We start from the raw sequence: 19,001 nt of genomic DNA on the forward strand, positions 1-19,001 counted from the left end.
ACCGCCGGGAGGCGACCTGGGTCGACGCTCACCGCCTTCTATTTACACCACCTATAAAGCTAGCACACCCATCATTGTAAAACGCTTTAATTGTACTCATGAGAATGTTATTGGATGAAATGGAATGAAATTTTCTTTTTATATTTTAGTGTGATGTTAATGTATTTTTACCCTTTTTAGTGATTCAATGTTAATTTATTAAAATTTATTAAACGTTAAATACTACACAAAATAATTAAAAAATATTATAGACAAAATTATTATACTATCACAATTTGAAATAAAAATAAATAATAAATATTTTAAATAAAAACATGAAGCATGTATAAAGTTAAACACATTTCATAAAACTAATTGAAAGATAATAAAAAAATAATCTAACAAAAAGTAATATATTCACCTAGATTCTAATATAATGTTTGACTAATTTTAATGAAAATGGTATAAATAGCAAGTTGTTTTATTTACATCATCTACAGAATTAGTACACCTATTAAATGGTGATATAAATAACAAGCATGGTGGTGCCAAAAGAATTTAGCTTTTAAGTAATAGTCTAGTAACATGTTCCCAGAAGCTAGTCAATAAGCCATAAAAAAAAAGGTTGGCCATAAAAAAAAGGTTGTCGGCATGTTGCAGTAAATTAAGCTTATTTCCCCAGGAATGCGATTGTGAGAACGGAGTCAGTATGCAGAGCAGCTTTCAATACCTTCGTCAACACCTATCAACCAACATTAACAAAATTAACATAAATAAATTAGCTAAAGTGTAAACACCACAAAAATAAATAAAGAAATGCATGATATTATGTGCAAGCAGAAAAACAAAAAACAAAAACAAACAACCCTAACAAAGTCAATTCCACCAAGCTAAGGTAGCTTTATTGGTTTGAGCCTCAATCGTAATCAACCTCATCGATTTACTCGAAAAGTCAAAAGGTTCGATAGACAGGGTCAAATGTCAATGCGCACAATGAATCTGTCTACTGTCGCTGTCAAAATTCGAACCTTGGTCTCTTGTTTCAAATACTACTCACTGAACCATTAAGCTAAACTCGTGATTAGCTTACTCATTGATTTGAGTCAATCAACTATAGTCAAACCCAACCAATTTATTGAAACAGCAAAGTACATGTCTTTGAGATTGAGTCGATCAACTATAAATTAAACAACCAGGAGCTAGTTTACTCATTTGAATCGATAGTTATAACCAACCCAACTATAAGGTAAGATTTATCCGTGCACAACTCTAAATACTGCTAAATTTCCTAATCACAACGAGAGAGAGAAAAACAGTACCTCATCAACACCCAAAGTAACATCCTTCACCTCAACGGCTCCCAAGTCCTTAATATTGACATCATTGAGAACGGTAATGGTAGAAATGGTGGAAAGCGGCGTCACCTTCAAGTCATCCGTCACCATGTACGTCACAACACCCTTCACAAACCCCCCATCACTTTCATCCCTGCTAGTAAAATCCGCCTTCACCGGAGCAACATAAGACACCTCGCTATTTGTGTAGCAGTTGCAGAGAGGACAAATAGCTTTCGGGTCGTTGGAGATGTACCGCCGGACATTATACAGGTGGCTGCCAGTACAAACGTAAACCTTCTTGGCCTCGGAAGCGTGACCGGCGGCCAAGAGAAGTGGCGAATTGAAAGAGTGAGTCGCAACGACTTTTGGGTTCAAAAGTACATCTCTGTTTACGTTGGGTTGGAGGTATGTTTGGCTAAGGTTGTTTATGCTGCCGTAGAGATTTCCGAAGGAGCCGACCATGGAACTCTGGTTCACCAGTTTGATAGCGGTTCCGAGCGGCAACGACATCAGGTGAAACAAGAAATCCACGAAGGGCTTCTCGGCTTCGGCGAAAATAACTTTTTGTGTCTTCATTTCTATGAGGAGCTTCAAACTCAGGGTTGAGACGCCGGAGGACGCCATTGTTTCCGGGAGACTGATGGTTTCTTATTGCTTTTTTTTTTTTTTGGTAGGATCTCTTATTGCTTTAATTTGCTCTCATATATTATATGCATATATAAACTAAACTTTTTGAAATACAAAATATTTAAATAATACTACAAAAACAATACCTCTACCGTGCAGTAGTCTAAACTTGATTATGTTCCATACGTATCTAGGATGAAGTTCACATGTCATTTTTATTAATAAAATAATATTTAATTTTTAAATTAAAAAAAAAAAATTACCGTCAAAGGCAGCCATGGCCGGCTGCCTTCCTCCTTCTTCGCCTACAGATCTGGAGACAAAGAAAGAAATGATTGTTATTTATTATTAAAAAAAAAAAAGTTGAAGCTTGAGTCGGCCATGGCTGCCTTATTCTATGTTCCTTCTTCGTCTCCAAATCTGGAGATGAAGAAGAGAGGAAAGATTCAAAAAAAAAAAAAAAAAAAAAAAAAGTTGAAAGCAGCCATGGCTGCCATGTTCTTCTCTCCTTCTTCGTCTCCACGTCTCCAAACTAGAGACGAAGAAGGATTAAAAAACAAAAACAAAAAAAAAAAAAAGAGAGTGAAGAGGTTGAAGGCAGCCATAGCCATGGCTGCCTGCTCCATCTCAGGCCGCCGGACGGGCGGCCCGCGGCGGCGAACGGCAAAGGACGGCTAAATTGTTACCGAAAATGTTTATTTATATTTATTTATTACTTATTACTCCGTATTATTATTACTATTATTATTTATTTTGATTTTTACTTTTAATAAATGCTTTTTTTTTTTGTTTTTTTTTTTAAGTTTGAATATGTGGGAAGCTTAAATGATGTCACATAAGAGGTTACCTGCAATTACAGGTAAATATTCTGTTTTTGGGTCTAATTGCACGAAAGTAAAAAATTGATGTGTTTAATTGCTACTTTAAAAATTTAGGGGCCTAATTGTCTCTTTGTATAATGTTTAGGGGTTTATTTGACCATTTTTCCAATTAACCGAGTCGAATTGTTGGTTTATATTAATAATTATAAATTTTCAAATTTTACTCTCAATAAAATCAGTTTAGTTGTATTCTAAAATTGAACTGATCAACTATGAATAACATAGGTTAATTTAGATATTTATACTGTGGTATTTTATGGGGTATTGTCACTATGTAAATTTCACCCATAACATAACTTACGTAGTGGATGAGAACTATTGGATACCGGCTAGGGTACCCAGTCAGAGTCACTCGCCAAAGTGATTAGGAGTGGATGGTTGATAATGAGGAGAGGCAGACGGCAAACCATCAATCGGCCTCATGGGTGACCAGTCAGCCTTGATAACCAATTAGTCTGGGTGATCAGTCAACTTTGGCGAAGAAATAAGGAATTAAGTGACAATCATGATAATATGGAAGGATAGGCAAGTCGATGAGAACTGAAAGAAACTGTATTATGTGAACTGTCGTTACAATGTAAGGAGAATCTATATATATATAAAAGTAAAATCCTCCTAGTCAAGTTTTCCCCCCAAAATTTAGGGACATTTTTGTAATATCAAATATTTAGACAAATATGGCATTTCAATAATATTAAAGATTTTATCTTTCTTGAGATCTCTTACCATTTTATAATTTCAATACTAAACCCTTTTGATCTCATCCATTGTGTATAAATACACCTTATATGACCATACACAACCCCAACTAAGGTTAATTATTTCATTGATTTTTGCTAATCATCCTGTGATCTTCCATAGTTGAGGTTGATACGTGATTTGCACGAGTGAGGTTTTCATTATCTTAGTTTCTTTTATTTTTTCTTCTTTTTGGGTTTTGTTTTGTTTTTATTTTTTTTGTATTTTCTGATTTTTAAACAACAAAAGTGGTTCGTAAGAAAAAATGTTGATATATTCTTTTTTTTTTGGGTCTATTTTTGTGGACAAGATACGGATCTAGAAAGATTGATCGGGAAGCAATAGACTTCTAATCATCCTGTGATCTTCCACAGTTGAGGTTGATACGTGATTTGCATTGGTGAGGTTTTCATCATCTTAGTTTCTTTTATTTTTTCTTCTTTTTGGGTTTTGTTTTGTTTTTATTTTTTTTTTGTATTTTATGGTTTTTAAACAACAAAAGTGGTTCATAAGAAAAAATGTTGATATATTTTTTTTTGTCTATTTTTGTGGAGAAGATACGGATCTAGAAAGATTGATCGGGAAGCAATAGAGTTCCTTGCTCATCAAGATGGTAAAGTTCTGTGATCGAGGGACGAATTATTTGTATATGTAAATGGATATAGACTTACAGAGGGAAGCATACTAAGAATACAATAAAAACCAAAATGAAATTAAAAGCATTTTTTAGTTGTCAATATATCAAAGCGTTGGACTTTGTTTCGATTCAATTTCTCCGTCTTTAAATTGTACATTTTTTGTAATAAGAGAGTAGTTTATCTCTCCCTTCAAGACGTTTTTCTTGCCATTTAATTTTATTTTTTTTAAGGAAAAAATGATTAAGTACTATGACTTTTTTTTCAATAGAGTATTATTTTGATTTTATTCATCTGACATTCCTTGATATAAAATCACTTTACTAATGTAAAACAATGTTATTGACTTACCATGTTTGCTTCGATATGTAAAGCCATTTAAAATTTAATATGGAGTAAAATTTATAATTGTAATACTTCCGTAATAATATTGAATAAATATTAATCATATGTTTAGATTTAATAATATATTATATTAAAAGAATTATATATTAATTTAATATAGTGATGGTTAATACGGGTAAACCATACATAAGCAATATTGTACCTTAAGAATATTATACCTTAATTATAAAAATTCTACCTAATAATTTTAGTATTAAATGTCTTACAATAATTACCATAAACAATGTTTAATAATTGTCAAATTCTATTATGCAATAAAAATTACTATTGTAAAATCTTTTGTAATATGGACACATTATTTTTAATTATTTCGATTTAATAATATAATATCTTATGTATAAAAATTCAAATAATACTTTTAGTACTATTGAATATTGATTGACTAACAATTATTTTAATTATTAAGGCAATTAATAGATATTTCAATTTAAAAAATTTTCAAATATATGAATTATACATAGTACCATGGAATCAATTAGTAAGACAATTATATTAGGTAATCTAATAAATAATTTACATTTTAAATTATATCCCCTCTTTAATAAATTATACTTACCTTAATAATTAATTATTAATATTATTACCTAATAATTATATATTGTTACCTTTTTTGGTGTAATTATTATGGTAATTTATATACATATATATTTTCATACTGAATGTATAATACTATTGGCATGAAATAAATTATACTTATCTTAATATATAATTAATTTTTAATATAATTACCTTATTTTTATTAAAGATAATTATTCTGATAATTTTTCTTTCATTATTTTGTGTGATTATTATGGTAATGTATTTAAATTTTGGAAGAGATTATTACAAATATTATAATTAATATAAGTAATATAATTAATGAAATTATTATGGTAATTGCCACAATATTTGGTAATTATAATTAATATAATTAAAGAAATTGAGAAATATAAGATTTCTTCCCTAGAAATAATTGTGACAATTTTATTAAATTACAATTAATAAAATATGAAATATAATTAAAGAAATGAAATTATTAAATTAACAAAACATGAATATTTCTAATCATACATACACTTATGCACTATAATAATCATGCAAAATTTAAATGTAACTTTTGAAATTTTTAAATGTAATTTTTTAATTATAAATCTATCAATATAAATTATAGTTAATGAAATTATATTATAGAACTTTTCTATATACATATTAATAAATATTATGTGTATATACAATGAATTATACAATCATATAAGGAAATGCGTCGGATTAGAGTTTAAATTTAATCATACAAAATTATGAATTTACATTTTTTTATAAAACTAATCAAATGTTAATGTTAATAATAATAATAAAAATTTTAAAATCAGAATTATAAATTAAGTATTAGGGTAATAATTAATATATATATATATATATATATATATATATATATATTATATATATATATTATTATATAAAAACAAAATCATCCCTTTTCAAAAAAAAAAAAAATAACAAAATCATCCTATTTCATTTTTCCGCCCAAACTTTTGTAGTAAAGCTTATTTGGTAAGTAAATGTCAAATGGAAATTAAATAAAATCTATTAATTGGTAATATTGCATAATTGGTAACATTATGTATGGTATTATATTCTATAATATAATAATATAATTGATAATATTATTGTTCAAGTATAATAAAAATCCTATGTAATAATAATAAAATAAAATTAAAATTAAAATTAAAATAATAACAATAACAATAACATAACAATAATAATAATAACAACAACAACAACAAATGTAATAATCCAAACAAAACTATATACAAAATAAATTTAAAATTAAAAAAAAAAAAAAGGAAGAAGACAAAGGTGGCTCCCGTTTGTAAATGATATGAGATTATTTTGATACCACATTGAAAATCTATCAATATAATAAAGCAACAACTTCCTACTAAAACCATTCTCCCACCCAACCCATACGGCACCGTTTAGAGTATGCGGATGTGAAGTAATATAATCGATGGATGTAAACGAACGTTTGGATTTCCAATAATCAAATATACGGCTAATATATTATGCTTCCAAGGTTATTCAATAGAGTTCTAATTATGTAAGACTTCTACTCATAACCTATATAAAATATATTCCCAAGATTGCTTTAATCGATTTAAATATATAAACGTAAACAACTTAATATACACACATACAGATTTTACAATGTATTTGAATTAAATGCTTCGAAAATATCTGCATGATTATGAAGATTCAATTCTTGGAAACTCAAAGGTTTCCATCAATATGCCGGCTGCAAATAAGGTGAGTTTCATCTTGCGAATTACAAGTCTTGAGCCTATATAAACCTCAATGTGAAGCTTATTTCAACCACCATTGTTCCAAATCAGCCAAAAGCAGTAAACCTATTCGTAAATCCCTGCATATTATAAGATGCCAAGTCAATATATTTTGGTTAAAGATGTTGTCCCTCTAAATAGAGAGAGGGCCATTCGAATTAGGTGTGTGAGAGTTTATGAAATACCTGAGAGGAGGGGTGCGAAAGAGATTAAGAGTAGAGAGCTTGTGGTATGCGATGAAGAGGTAATCACTGATTCTTACACACTGTTTTATTTACCTTTATTTGTTCTCACACTAAACTAATCTGTCAAATATTCTATCATGAAATACAGGGAACATTTATTCATGTAAACATGCAAAACTCTGATGTAGACAAGTATAATAATGTGTTCAAGGAAGGGAAGCTATATTCTCTGAAAAATTTTCTGGTCTTCAGTCAGTACTATATGTATAGGACTTGTGACTATCGTTACATGATAAGGTTGAACTACAATACTCAGGTCAAAGCAATCAAATCAAGAGGGTTTCCTACAAACATGTTTCAGCTTAAACCCTACCAATGTCTTAAAGATCCAACATTAGTGGATGACAAATTGATGTTTGGTAAGTCATTTCTCCAGACTGAATTTTTTTACTTTGCAGATTTAATTTTTTGAATTTGTAGATTTCATTTCTGAACCTATATAATCTTCTATTGTTGTATTACAGATGTTATAGGCAGAGTCATTGAGATTCATGCACCATTAGACAAAATAATAGGTGGGAAACCAGCCAAACTAATAGATTTTAAGATAGCAGACAATGAGTAAGTTTCATACACTCTCTAACTTATTTCAATTCAATATTTTGTCCATTTTACTAATTGAATTCAGTACAGGGGAAATCAGTTGAAATGCACTGTTTGGGATAACCACGTAGATTCAATGCTACCATTCTAAAATTCAAATCTGAAAGAACCTGTTGTTTTGGTTATTCAGCTATGCAGGGCAAAAATTGTAAATGGTAAGCTGTTTAATTATTCCTAATATGTAATAGATTTCTGAGTCTTTTTTTGATGTTGTTTAATTAGGTGAAGTGAGGATCACAAGTTCCTACGATGCTACTAAGCTTTACTTGAATGCCTCTTATCAAGAAGTTGAAGATTTCAAAGCCAAGTAAGATTCTCAACCGTGCTGTTTAGTTTTTTTTTTTTTTTTCTTAATGCCAAATAGTTTTCTGTGTCTAATATGATCTATTCATTTCTTTATTTTGGATTTCTATAGGATCACAAGTGTGCACAGTCCTTTGAGAAGTATTACAACAAGTGCAGTTATGTCCCAGTCCACTGGCATTTCTGAATTCAGTAGTGGATCCCTCACTGTAACTTCAGTTGGTGACTTATTGAAAAGCAAACAGGTTCAAGTTCTTCTACTCTTATTTATCAAGCAGGCAGCTATTTTTATTGATAGATTTTGAAAAGCCAGCAAGCATTTTTTTTTAATATAGATTTAAGCAATCAGTTTTATAGCAATAGATTTTTAGATTTTGAATTTTAGATTTTATAATTTCTTAACATAGATATTTTGAAAGAGGGACAGCTAGATGAGATGAAGAAAGAAAAATGATATGAAATATTCAGTGAAGTGTGTTGTTTCATATTTTACCACTGTGGCAGTGCTTTTATTTTGAAAACTGTAGCATTTTGATTTTTGGATTTTATAATTTCTTAACAGTGATACTAATTAATGGCCAATGCTACTAAACAATTCCTTTGTTGAATGCAGGATGGAGATTTTTATGTTCCAGCCCAGATTGTTGGAATTGAAGGTTCATTTGGTTGGATGTACCTATCTTGCATGACTTCAGGTTGCAACAGAAAACTAAAACCAGATGGTGAGGATCTACTTTGTTCTACTTGTGATAAAAAGTTCAAGGAAGGAATGGCTAGATTTAGGGTGATTGTGAGGGTTATGGATAAAGGTTTATCAGATGCTCCCTTCCTTTTATGGGATAGGGAGTGTTTAGAGTTGGTGGGAATTCCTGCTAGCCTACTTTACAAGAAATATAACAAGGTAACCTCACTATCATAATTACATGTCTATCTTATAAAGAAGTTAATACATCCTTACTATATTTCTGTTTTAACTTTCGTATTTGTTTTTTGTTTGGGTTATAGGTTCCAGATATTCCCAAAGAGTTGGAAACACTTATTGGATTGTCAATGATCTTCAAGATAACCGTGAAAATCAATCAAATGAGGGGAGCAAATCCAGCTTTTACTGTGATGAGATTGTTGAGGGATGAATTGTTGGTTTCTACCTACTGTTCAAAGCTGAAAGACAACCAAGAAAAGGATCTTATATCTAAGATGATTGATGAAGATGAGGAGGAGGATGATGAATCTGACCAGGTATTAATATTTATTTTAGTATGCATTTTTTTGCAGATCTTTTGGCTAACTATGAACACTCAATCTATGATTCCATTTGCAGGAAGCATCAAATGAGGAAAAGGAGGTGAACAGCCCAAGTACTGGTCAGCCGACTCAGTTTCCTGGGGCTGATTTGGAGGAATGCAGTGTGGTTAAGAGGTCGCTTCTTGATGAGTTCTCTTCAAGTGGCAAAGTTAAGAAGTCTAAAGTTGGTCTGTAAAACAAAACAATTTGATACTTGTGCTCTATTGATATGTAATGGTTACAGTTTAAGACATTTGACTACCTTGGTGTGGTCTTGGGGTTTTTGATAGATGTTTAAGACTATTGACCATCACACTGTGGTCTTGTGGTTTTGGATATTGGTTTTGGACTAACCTTTTTCCTAAATTAATTTTAACTTAATTGCTGGTTGTAATCTTATATGATTTTTTGTTTTGAAAGTTGGTATTGTATTCTGTAACTAACTTTTTGCAGGTTGAATATGAAGACCCAGCAAGGAAGGCCAGCAATTTTGAAGGACTTAGCTAAAAGCACAATCATATATTGGAAATAATTTTGGATACTTGTGTAATTTATTTTTGTAGTGGGAAGATCTTGGATACTTTAGTTTTAATCTATACTGTAATTTCTATCTACTGTAATAAATCAACTATTCCTGTTATATATATTTTTCTATATTACTTTCATAGTAAACACAATTTAAAGACGAAAGCCAAAAGTCTAAATACAAAGTTAAATAGTGCATCATTGAATCAAACACAATACAAATCAAATATTTGCACTATATTTCATAGTAAACACAAGCTCAATATAATCATTAGCAAACTATATACGAAAGCTAGAAGTCTAAGTACAAAGTTAAACACTGCATCATTGAATCAAACTATATTGAGTTTAATCTTAGTCCCACAAAATTTTGATTATAACCAAAATAATCACTTGGCAAAATTAGATAGAAAATCCTTTATTCTAAACTTTTGAAGCGAAAACTGTATAAAAATCAACATTGCCTTGCTCCATTAAAAAAGTACTTAGTCAATCTAAACCAATTAATATCAACTACAACAAATCCTTAAGTTTGTAGTCTAAATTACATCAAAAACATTAAAATTTTCAACCTTAAGTTACACACTTATTAAAGATTACACAGTATATTTTTGATGTACAGTCAATGACACTATTTGTGAACAATCTAATTAGACAATCATATATCTGAAACAATGGTTTTTTACTTTTTAAATTCAAAAACGAATATATTTCCGCTGTCTGAAAAGTCAATGACACTATCATTGTTGTAGATAAATATAAAAACTGCTTATAAAATCTATTCATTATTTCAAAGTTTTGAGGGATGAACAATAAGGTAGGAAAGAAAGTTTTATACAGAAGGTACAAAATCTGATACATCTTTGAGCTTAGAAGGTAACAATAAAAGCAAACAATGCTTTTTAGGACATTACAAATACAAAAAATCAAAAATCTAATTTACAATGCACTAATTTGTAATCTGAAGTTTCTGAATGTGTGATATATAATAAGCTGTCACAAATCCAAACTATTTAACTGTTGTGGCCAAAGGAATGACAAAACAAAGAAATATTAGATGTATTTTGAAAATCTCAATAACTCATTCAATATATTAATAACAAAAAAAAGTTCCAGGATTTCCAAAAGAATCAAGAAAGAAAAAAATGTTGAAAACTTCTTTTGGTATAGCAACTTGAACAAGCTATCTAGATATGCAAAAAAGTTTTAAAGTAATCAGGTACGGAATTAATTCCCTAAACAAAAACATTTATCCTGTATTTGGGGAATTAGAGAAACATAAATTTCTCAAAACACTTTGCATTGCATTGTCAATATCATCATTTGCATATAAAGCCTAAATAAACAAAATACAATTAATAATCTAAGAAAAAAAAAAGTTAAAAGAATTTGGCATAAGCTTACAAAAAACAGCAGTTGCATATTCATAAAAATGATTTCAATCTCAACTGTTAAATTCAGATTCACATTCTATTGGTTATCTAACAAACAGAATTTCAATTCTATAACACTTGGCATCAGATTCTTTATATATCATCATTTGCCTAGACAAAATCTCAGTTAGTAATACCACATATAAAAATTTAACATCATTTTAACATAAGCCAATCCACATCATAAACCACAGAATTAATAACAATTTCTAATTTAATAACAAATTCAATGTTTCCAAGAAGAACTCAACAGTCATACTAATCAATTACTGCTGCCACATTTGGCACACAGAACACCATTTTTTAGATAAACAACATAATCAATAAAATGATTGTCATATAAAATCTGGAATTAAACACAGTAATACAGTTACAATATTTGCAGTTCCAGTTTTACCAAACACAACAAATAAACACTGTAATCATGCGGAAAATTCTAAGTTCTACAATTATAGGGAGCAAGAGGAAGCAGCCAAGTAATAATTCAGGTAATCTACGCACATTAAGCTTTTAGATTCAGAATTACCTTTCGCAAATCTATTTGTATGTACAGTGGGCCGAGAATTTTGACCCAAAAACGCCATTTTGCTCATTATTGTTGCTGTTAATGTTAAAAAACTGCCTGCAAAAAAAAAAAGAAAAAAGAGAATAATACTAAGTTAAAACCCTAAGTGATTTTGTATGTCTAACCAATCTATACACTATGTAAAAGTGAAAAAACGAAATGGATAGAAATTTTACCTGATTTAAAGCTTTTCACACCATCGTTCTAATCCACAGTTAGGGTTTTTCAATCATTTCGAACCTCTATGTCTAAAACAACCAAAAGCCTGCTTAAACAATAGATCGGACATAAATTACGGAGCCCTAATGAGTTATTGAGGTAAGTGTTTGAACGAATCAGGGTTTTAAGGTGAATAGCGAGATTAGGCGGTCAAAATCGAATTGGTGTGGCATAACAGTATAAAACCTAAACAACAATTGCCAAAGGAACAAGATCGGAGTGTTTAGCATTAAGATCGTAGTGTTTACGGTAGGTTAGACACAGAGAGAGCTTAGAGAGGTTAGAGACACAGAGAGCTTAGACACAAATGAGAGGGCGGTGGTGTAAGAGAGAGACAGAGAGAGGTAAGAGAGAGACAGAGAGCTAAGAGGCAGTGCGATGGTGGTCTGAAATGGGTGGTGTATCTACGGGTAGTCTTAGGTAGCAGTGGGTCGGGTAGAGCGGGTCTGGGTTGTAGGGTCGGGTTTGGGCTTAGTTAATATGGGCTTAAGTATAGTTAAATATTGTGTCATACATTTGCTAATTAGGGCTTATTAAATGATTGATATAACTGGGTTAATTATGGTCCAAGTAAATGTATATTCATCACAAAATTATATAATACATATAGCAATTGGGTTTTAGATTGTGGTTGCATTGAGTATACATTATATTAGTTAATGTACATTAAATATAAAATTAATGTAAATGTAATATATTTTAAAGGTATTTCTGTTATGGTCCACAACACATTGTGTGGACCATTCTGTTTTACATTATTTTTGATCTTTTGGCCTTCATTATATTAGGTACTGTACCTGAAATACAAAGTGTATGTATATTCACTATATATTACAATAATTGTATGTTCAGAATGAAATATGTATCCGCGTGTGGATCATGGTCCCTAAACCCTAATGGGTTTTATTTTGTCGTGTTTTTATTTTATATTTTTTAATAAAAATAAATTTAAACTAATTTTTTTTTTATTATTATGTGGCAGAAAATGTACCTACTATAATGGTGGGAACAAATACGGATGTTGGTGGAAAAGAAAATCAAACGAACTCATATACTGCAGGAACACCAAATTGCACTGCTAATACATCTGCAACACCCAATACTGGTGTCACGGATGGTAAATCAAAACAGTTCTTTTTTGTCTTATATATGTTATTCTTCTTTTTGATTCATGTATCTATACAGCACTACTAATGTTTATTTTATTGTATTTTTCTAAAAACAAGAATTTATCAGTATTCACCTCGGCACACATAATATGGAATATACAAATAGCAACAGTAAATGCCGAAAATTTGTACTAGGAGTCAACAGCCCTTTCGTCCAAACGAATAGTAGCGTCATCACCAATGGTAACTTCAATTGCATTTTAGAATTGGTCTTTCTTTTACTATATAATGCTTTAATCTAGATGTGCCTATTTTGCTCACTGTAATGCTAGAAGGTCAAGTAAACCAATCCACAAATACAAGACGACCTCTGTCAGAAATATCAAATGGTACGTTTTTAGTTTTATGTAAAATACTAATACAGTGCGATATTATGAATATTATTTTTACATATAATGGTTTGTTTAGTCAAACAAAACAAAAACATCGTTCAAGTTACGCAGCGGGGGGCATCCCCAAAGGCAATGAATGTGGTCAACAGAGATTTATCTAGGGCGTTTGAAGAAGTCTCCAATAACACAAGAGTTCCACCTACCCAAAATGGAATAGCAACTGGTAATTATTTGGCCAATATTTACAATGTTATTATTTGTGTTTGGAATCAATGTTGTAACTGAAATATTTAACTACACAGGGTTGAATGAGTATGCTCAAGAAGAAGAAGTTCTGACTAATCTATCACAACCGTCACCTGCACACGAATGTATGTTTCAAATTTCAATTTTGTTACATAAGATGGCAAAGTAGTATGATCGTTTAATGATAGATAATTTAATCTTGATTTTTGTATGTAGTGGAATACAATGATTTCGGTGATGCAACTCACACATGTGAGCACTGTGGGGCGGTATTTTGGCACGCAGAAAGGGCGAATAAAACGGTGATTCACGGTACACCCAAATACACAATGTGTTGCAACAATGGCAAAATTCAATTGCCATCAAAACAATTGCCCCCGCAGCAAATATATGACCTTTTTTTTGGAGGTGGTGAAAAAAGCAAACATTTCTTAAACAACATTAGAACGTACAATAATATGTTCTGCTTTACCTCAATGGGCGGTAAGATCGATAGAGATGTCAACAAAAATGGGGGACCACCAGTTTTCAGAATCCATGGTCAAAACTTCCACTACATTGGAAGTCTACTGCCGGTTGAGGGGAAACGGCCACATTTTGCTCAATTATATATCTATGATACAAATAATGAAATGGTCAATCGCCTAACTTCCGTAAGGTATGTCTATATTGTTATACGTTAAATTTTAATACACTGCCGTATATTAATTTCAAACCCTGTTGACTGGAATCTAATACAACGTGTGTTGTTGCATTATTAGGCCAAATGGTGATATGAGCGACATCCATGAAGAAATTGTCAGTGATATTCAACAAGCATTGGATTCAGATAATGTTTTGGTAAAGTCATTCAGAATGGCCCGCTCAGAAATAGAAAACAATCCAGTTGCTGAGGTAAAGATAAAATTGCTTGGTAAGAGATCAAGGGATGCGAGAACTTATAATCTACCTCAAGTTTCTGAAGTTGCTGCATTAATTGTTGGGGATATTGATGCAAATATTGGTGAGCGTGACATCTTAGTGGAAACAAAGACTGGTCTATTGCAACGAATTAGTGAACTAAACCCAGCGTACTTACCATTGCAATACCCGTTGTTGTTTCCTTATGGTGAGGACGGTTACAGGGAAGACATCCAGTTCTCAACGTTAAAAGGAAACAGCTCAGGTGGTAGGCAAAGGATTAGTCCGCGGGAGTACTTCTCATACCTCATCCAGTCAAGAGTTACGCAGATTTCTACATTACTGCATGCACGAAGGCTTTTACAACAGTTCCTGGTAGATGCATACACAATGGTAGAATCCGGCAGGTTGATCTATATAAGGACCCACCAAAAAAGTTTGAGGTGCGAAACATATAATTGCTTGAACGATGCATTAACACGCGGTGAGGTAGATCCTCGGACTCAAGGGAAAAGGATTATATTGCCATCGAGTTTTACTGGTGGTGCTAGATACATGATACAGAACTACCAGGACGCTATGTCTATATGTAGGTGGGTTGGATACCCGGATCTCTTTATTACATTCACATGCAATCCAAAGTGGCCGGAAGTGAAACGTTTCTTGACTGATCGTAATTTAAAACCGGAAGACCGGCCGGACATAATATGCAGACTATTCAAGATGAAGTTGGATGCTTTAATTTCAGAATGCAGGAAAGACAAGTTGTTTGGAGTAGTCATTAGAGGTATTTGCATATTTGTTTATGCCTATGACCTTATCAAAGTAAGAAATTTGTTGTTTTATGTGGTTTGTGTTCTAACTGAAAATCCATTTTTAAATCTTAATAGTTATCTATACCATCGAGTTTCAAAAGCGTGGTTTACCGCACGCTCATATACTCCTATTTCTGGATAAGCAACAGCGGTCATCCCAGGGGTTACATTTGGACAACATAATTTCTGCTGAGTTACCTGATCCAATACAAGATCCAGAATACTTCAAATTAGTGGATGAGTATATGATGCACGGTCCTTGCGGTAGAGCTCGGTTGAATTCTCCATGCATGGCTAAGGGTAAATGTACTAAACACTTTCCCAAAAAGTTTGTTAATGTTTCTAATTTTGACGATGATGGTTATCCTGTTTATCGGAGACGTGACAATGGTCGTTCTGTGGTGAGAAATGGGATTACTTTGGATAATCGATATGTGGTGCCACACAATCGGCACTTATTGCTAAAGTATAGAGGTCACATTAATGTGGAATGGTGCAACCAATCCCGTTCAATAAAGTATCTGTTCAAATACGTGAACAAGGGTAACGACAGGGTCACCGCAGAGTTCTATCGCAGCACCAACGAGGGAGACGAACCGCAAGTGATTGATGAGATAAGTATGTATTATGACTGTAGGTACATATCTCCATGCGAAGCTGCCTGGCGTTTGTTTGGTTTTGAAATACAGTTGAGAACACCAGCAGTTGAACGATTAAGCTTTCACCTGCCCAATCAACAGAGTGTAATTTTTGCAGATGATGATCCGGTTGATAACGTACTTGGTCGACCCACTGTATTACAAAGCATGTTCCTTGAATGGTTTGAGGCAAACAAAACATACCCAGAAGCAAGGAAACTTACATATGCTGAAATGCCCACGAAGTTTGTTTGGAAAAAGGATATTAGAAAATGGCATCCAAGGAAAAGAGGGTTTTCAATAGGTAGAGTTTTCTACGTACCGCCTGGCAGTGGCGAGATATTCTATTTGCGATGTCTTTTGAATAAAGTTCAAGGGCCTACAAGTTTTGCGGATATAAGAACAGTTAATGGTGTGCAGTATGAATCCTTTAGGGATGCATGTTCAGCTAGGGGATTAGTAGACGACGATAAGGAATATGTTCATGCTATCGAAGAAGCAGGTCAGTGGGCCACATCTGCAAATTTGAGAAGACTGTTTGTCACTTTGTTGGTGTCCAACTCAATGTCTAAACCGGAAGTGGTGTTGGAAGCTACGTGGAGCTATTTGACTGAAGATGCACAAATCCATATTAGACACAAGACGGGACTTGGAGGTATTCAATTTTTGTTTCTGTCTTTCTTCATGGTATTCAATAGGTTTTTAAAAACACACTTATACTATTTTTGTGATAATTTTACAACAGATTTAATTTTATCTGAGGACCAGAAAAAGAATTATGCACTATCGGAGATAGAAGTGCTGCTCACAGCTATAGGCAAGAGTTTGAAAGACTTTCCTTCAATGCCATTTCCTAATTTACAACTGCTGGACAGAGCAACCAATAGGTTAATACAAGAGGAATTGTCATATGACATTAACGCCATGAAGTTAGAGAATGAGAGTTTGATGGAACAACTCACTGAAGAGCAAAAGGCAATATATGATAATGTATTGGATGATGTTGAGAAAGAGTTGGGGGGATTGTTTTTTGTCTACGGATATGGTGGTACGGGGAAAACGTTCTTGTGGAGAGCATTGTCTTCCGCTTTGCGATCAAAGGGTCAGATTGTTTTGAATGTAGCATCAAGTGGCATAGCTTCTCTATTACTACCAGGGGGTAGAACAGCGCATTCAAGATTTGCAATACCAATTGCTGTTAATGAAGATTCTATTTGCAATATCAGTCAAAGCAGTCCGTTAGCACAATTGATAATGCAAAGCCGGTTGATCATTTGGGATGAGGCACCAATGATGCATAAATTTTGCTTTGAAGCTTTGGACCGAACTATGCGAGATTTACTGCGTGTTCAAAATCCAAGAAGTTTTGAGATGACATTTGGTGGGAAAACTGTGGTCTTAGGTGGAGACTTCAGACAAATTTTACCAGTAATTCCAAAGGGCACCAGGCAAGATATAGTTGGTGCGAGTATAAATTCATCATATCTTTGGAGAAACTGTAAAGTCTTTAGGCTGACCAAGAATCTGCGACTTAGAGCACTTCAATCACAGTCTGGAGTTGAAGAAATTGAAGAATATGCACGATGGATTGCTAATATAGGTGACGGAGCGATTGGTGATTCGTTGGATGGTGAGTGTGAGATAAACATTCCAGGAAAATTCTTACTAAACTCTGGGGAGGATCCTATTTCTACGATTGTTGAAAGCATATTCCATGGGTTTCGTAATGGGATTCGAGACGTCAAATGTCTAAAAGATTGTGCAATTCTGGCTCCAACTTTGGATGTGGTAGATAACATCAATGAATACATGAATGACTTTAATACTGCAGAAGGAATGACGTATCTAAGTTGTGATTCGGTGTGCAAATCGGATTCGAATGTTGACATGCTTGCTGATCTACACACACCGGAGTTTTTAAATGGATTACGATGTTCTGGAGTGCCAAATCACTCATTGACTTTAAAAGTTGGGTCACCAGTTATGCTATTGAGAAATATTGATCACTCATTGGGGTTGTGCAATGGTACAAGAATAATCATTTCAAAGTTGGCTCCACATGTTTTGGAAGCGCAAATATTGACTGGAACAACTGCTGGTACAAAGGTTTTAATACCAAGGATGTCTTTAACACCGTCAGATCCGAGATTGCCGTTTAAGTTTCAGAGAAAACAATTTCCGCTGATGTTGTCATATGCCATGACGATAAACAAAAGCCAGGGTCAAACATTGTCAAACGTCGGTTTATTCCTGAAGAGACCAGTATTTAATCATGGACAGCTGTATGTAGCGGTGTCAAGGGTTAGTAATCCAAGCGGATTAAAAATGTTCATTTGTGATGAAAATTTTAAATCCAAAAATACGACTACTAATGTCGTATATAAAGAAGTTTTTAATAATGTGTAATAAAAATAGCAGTTCATACTATTACTTCTAAATGTTATGCATTACGTATTACTTCTTACATTTATGACCGTGCATCGCACGGGTGCAAATACTAGTATTTGAAAAGATAAGCTCTTGAGCTCCTCTATATAAGAGGTACAAACATAATTGTTTGTCCATCAATGTTACAAGTATTGAGAAGTTAAAAGGTTCTTATTTAAGAAACATTAGCTTTGTCTTCTTATTTTAGTTTTTATTTATTTATTTATTCTTTATTTATTATTAGTGGGTTGGGAATGATAACCCAAAATGTATGTATTGTTTTAGTTTTTAGCAGTTTAGAGCAAATTACTAAGTTATTAAATAATATTTTTGGTGTTTTGATTAAAGATAAATTGTTAAAATGATGAATTTGTTAA

General features: G+C 32.4%; 1 protein-coding gene across 1 annotated transcript in view; it reads right to left on the reverse strand.

Annotated features, from left to right (window-relative positions):
• Positions 1-613: 613 nt before the first annotated feature.
• Positions 614-19,001, reverse strand: part of LOC109148275 — a 54,192-nt gene continuing 35,804 nt past the window's right edge. Inside the window, exon 3 of the mRNA XM_019296161.1 lies at positions 614-709. Coding sequence (XP_019151706.1) covers positions 650-709 — 60 coding nt within the window. The 3' untranslated portion in view covers positions 614-649. The remainder of the gene's footprint in view (positions 710-19,001) is intronic.

The sequence above is a fragment of the Ipomoea nil genome, unplaced genomic scaffold (assembly GCF_001879475.1).
Source record: "Ipomoea nil cultivar Tokyo-kokei standard unplaced genomic scaffold, Asagao_1.1 scaffold2036, whole genome shotgun sequence".
In the NCBI taxonomy this organism is placed as follows: Eukaryota; Viridiplantae; Streptophyta; class Magnoliopsida; order Solanales; family Convolvulaceae; genus Ipomoea; species Ipomoea nil.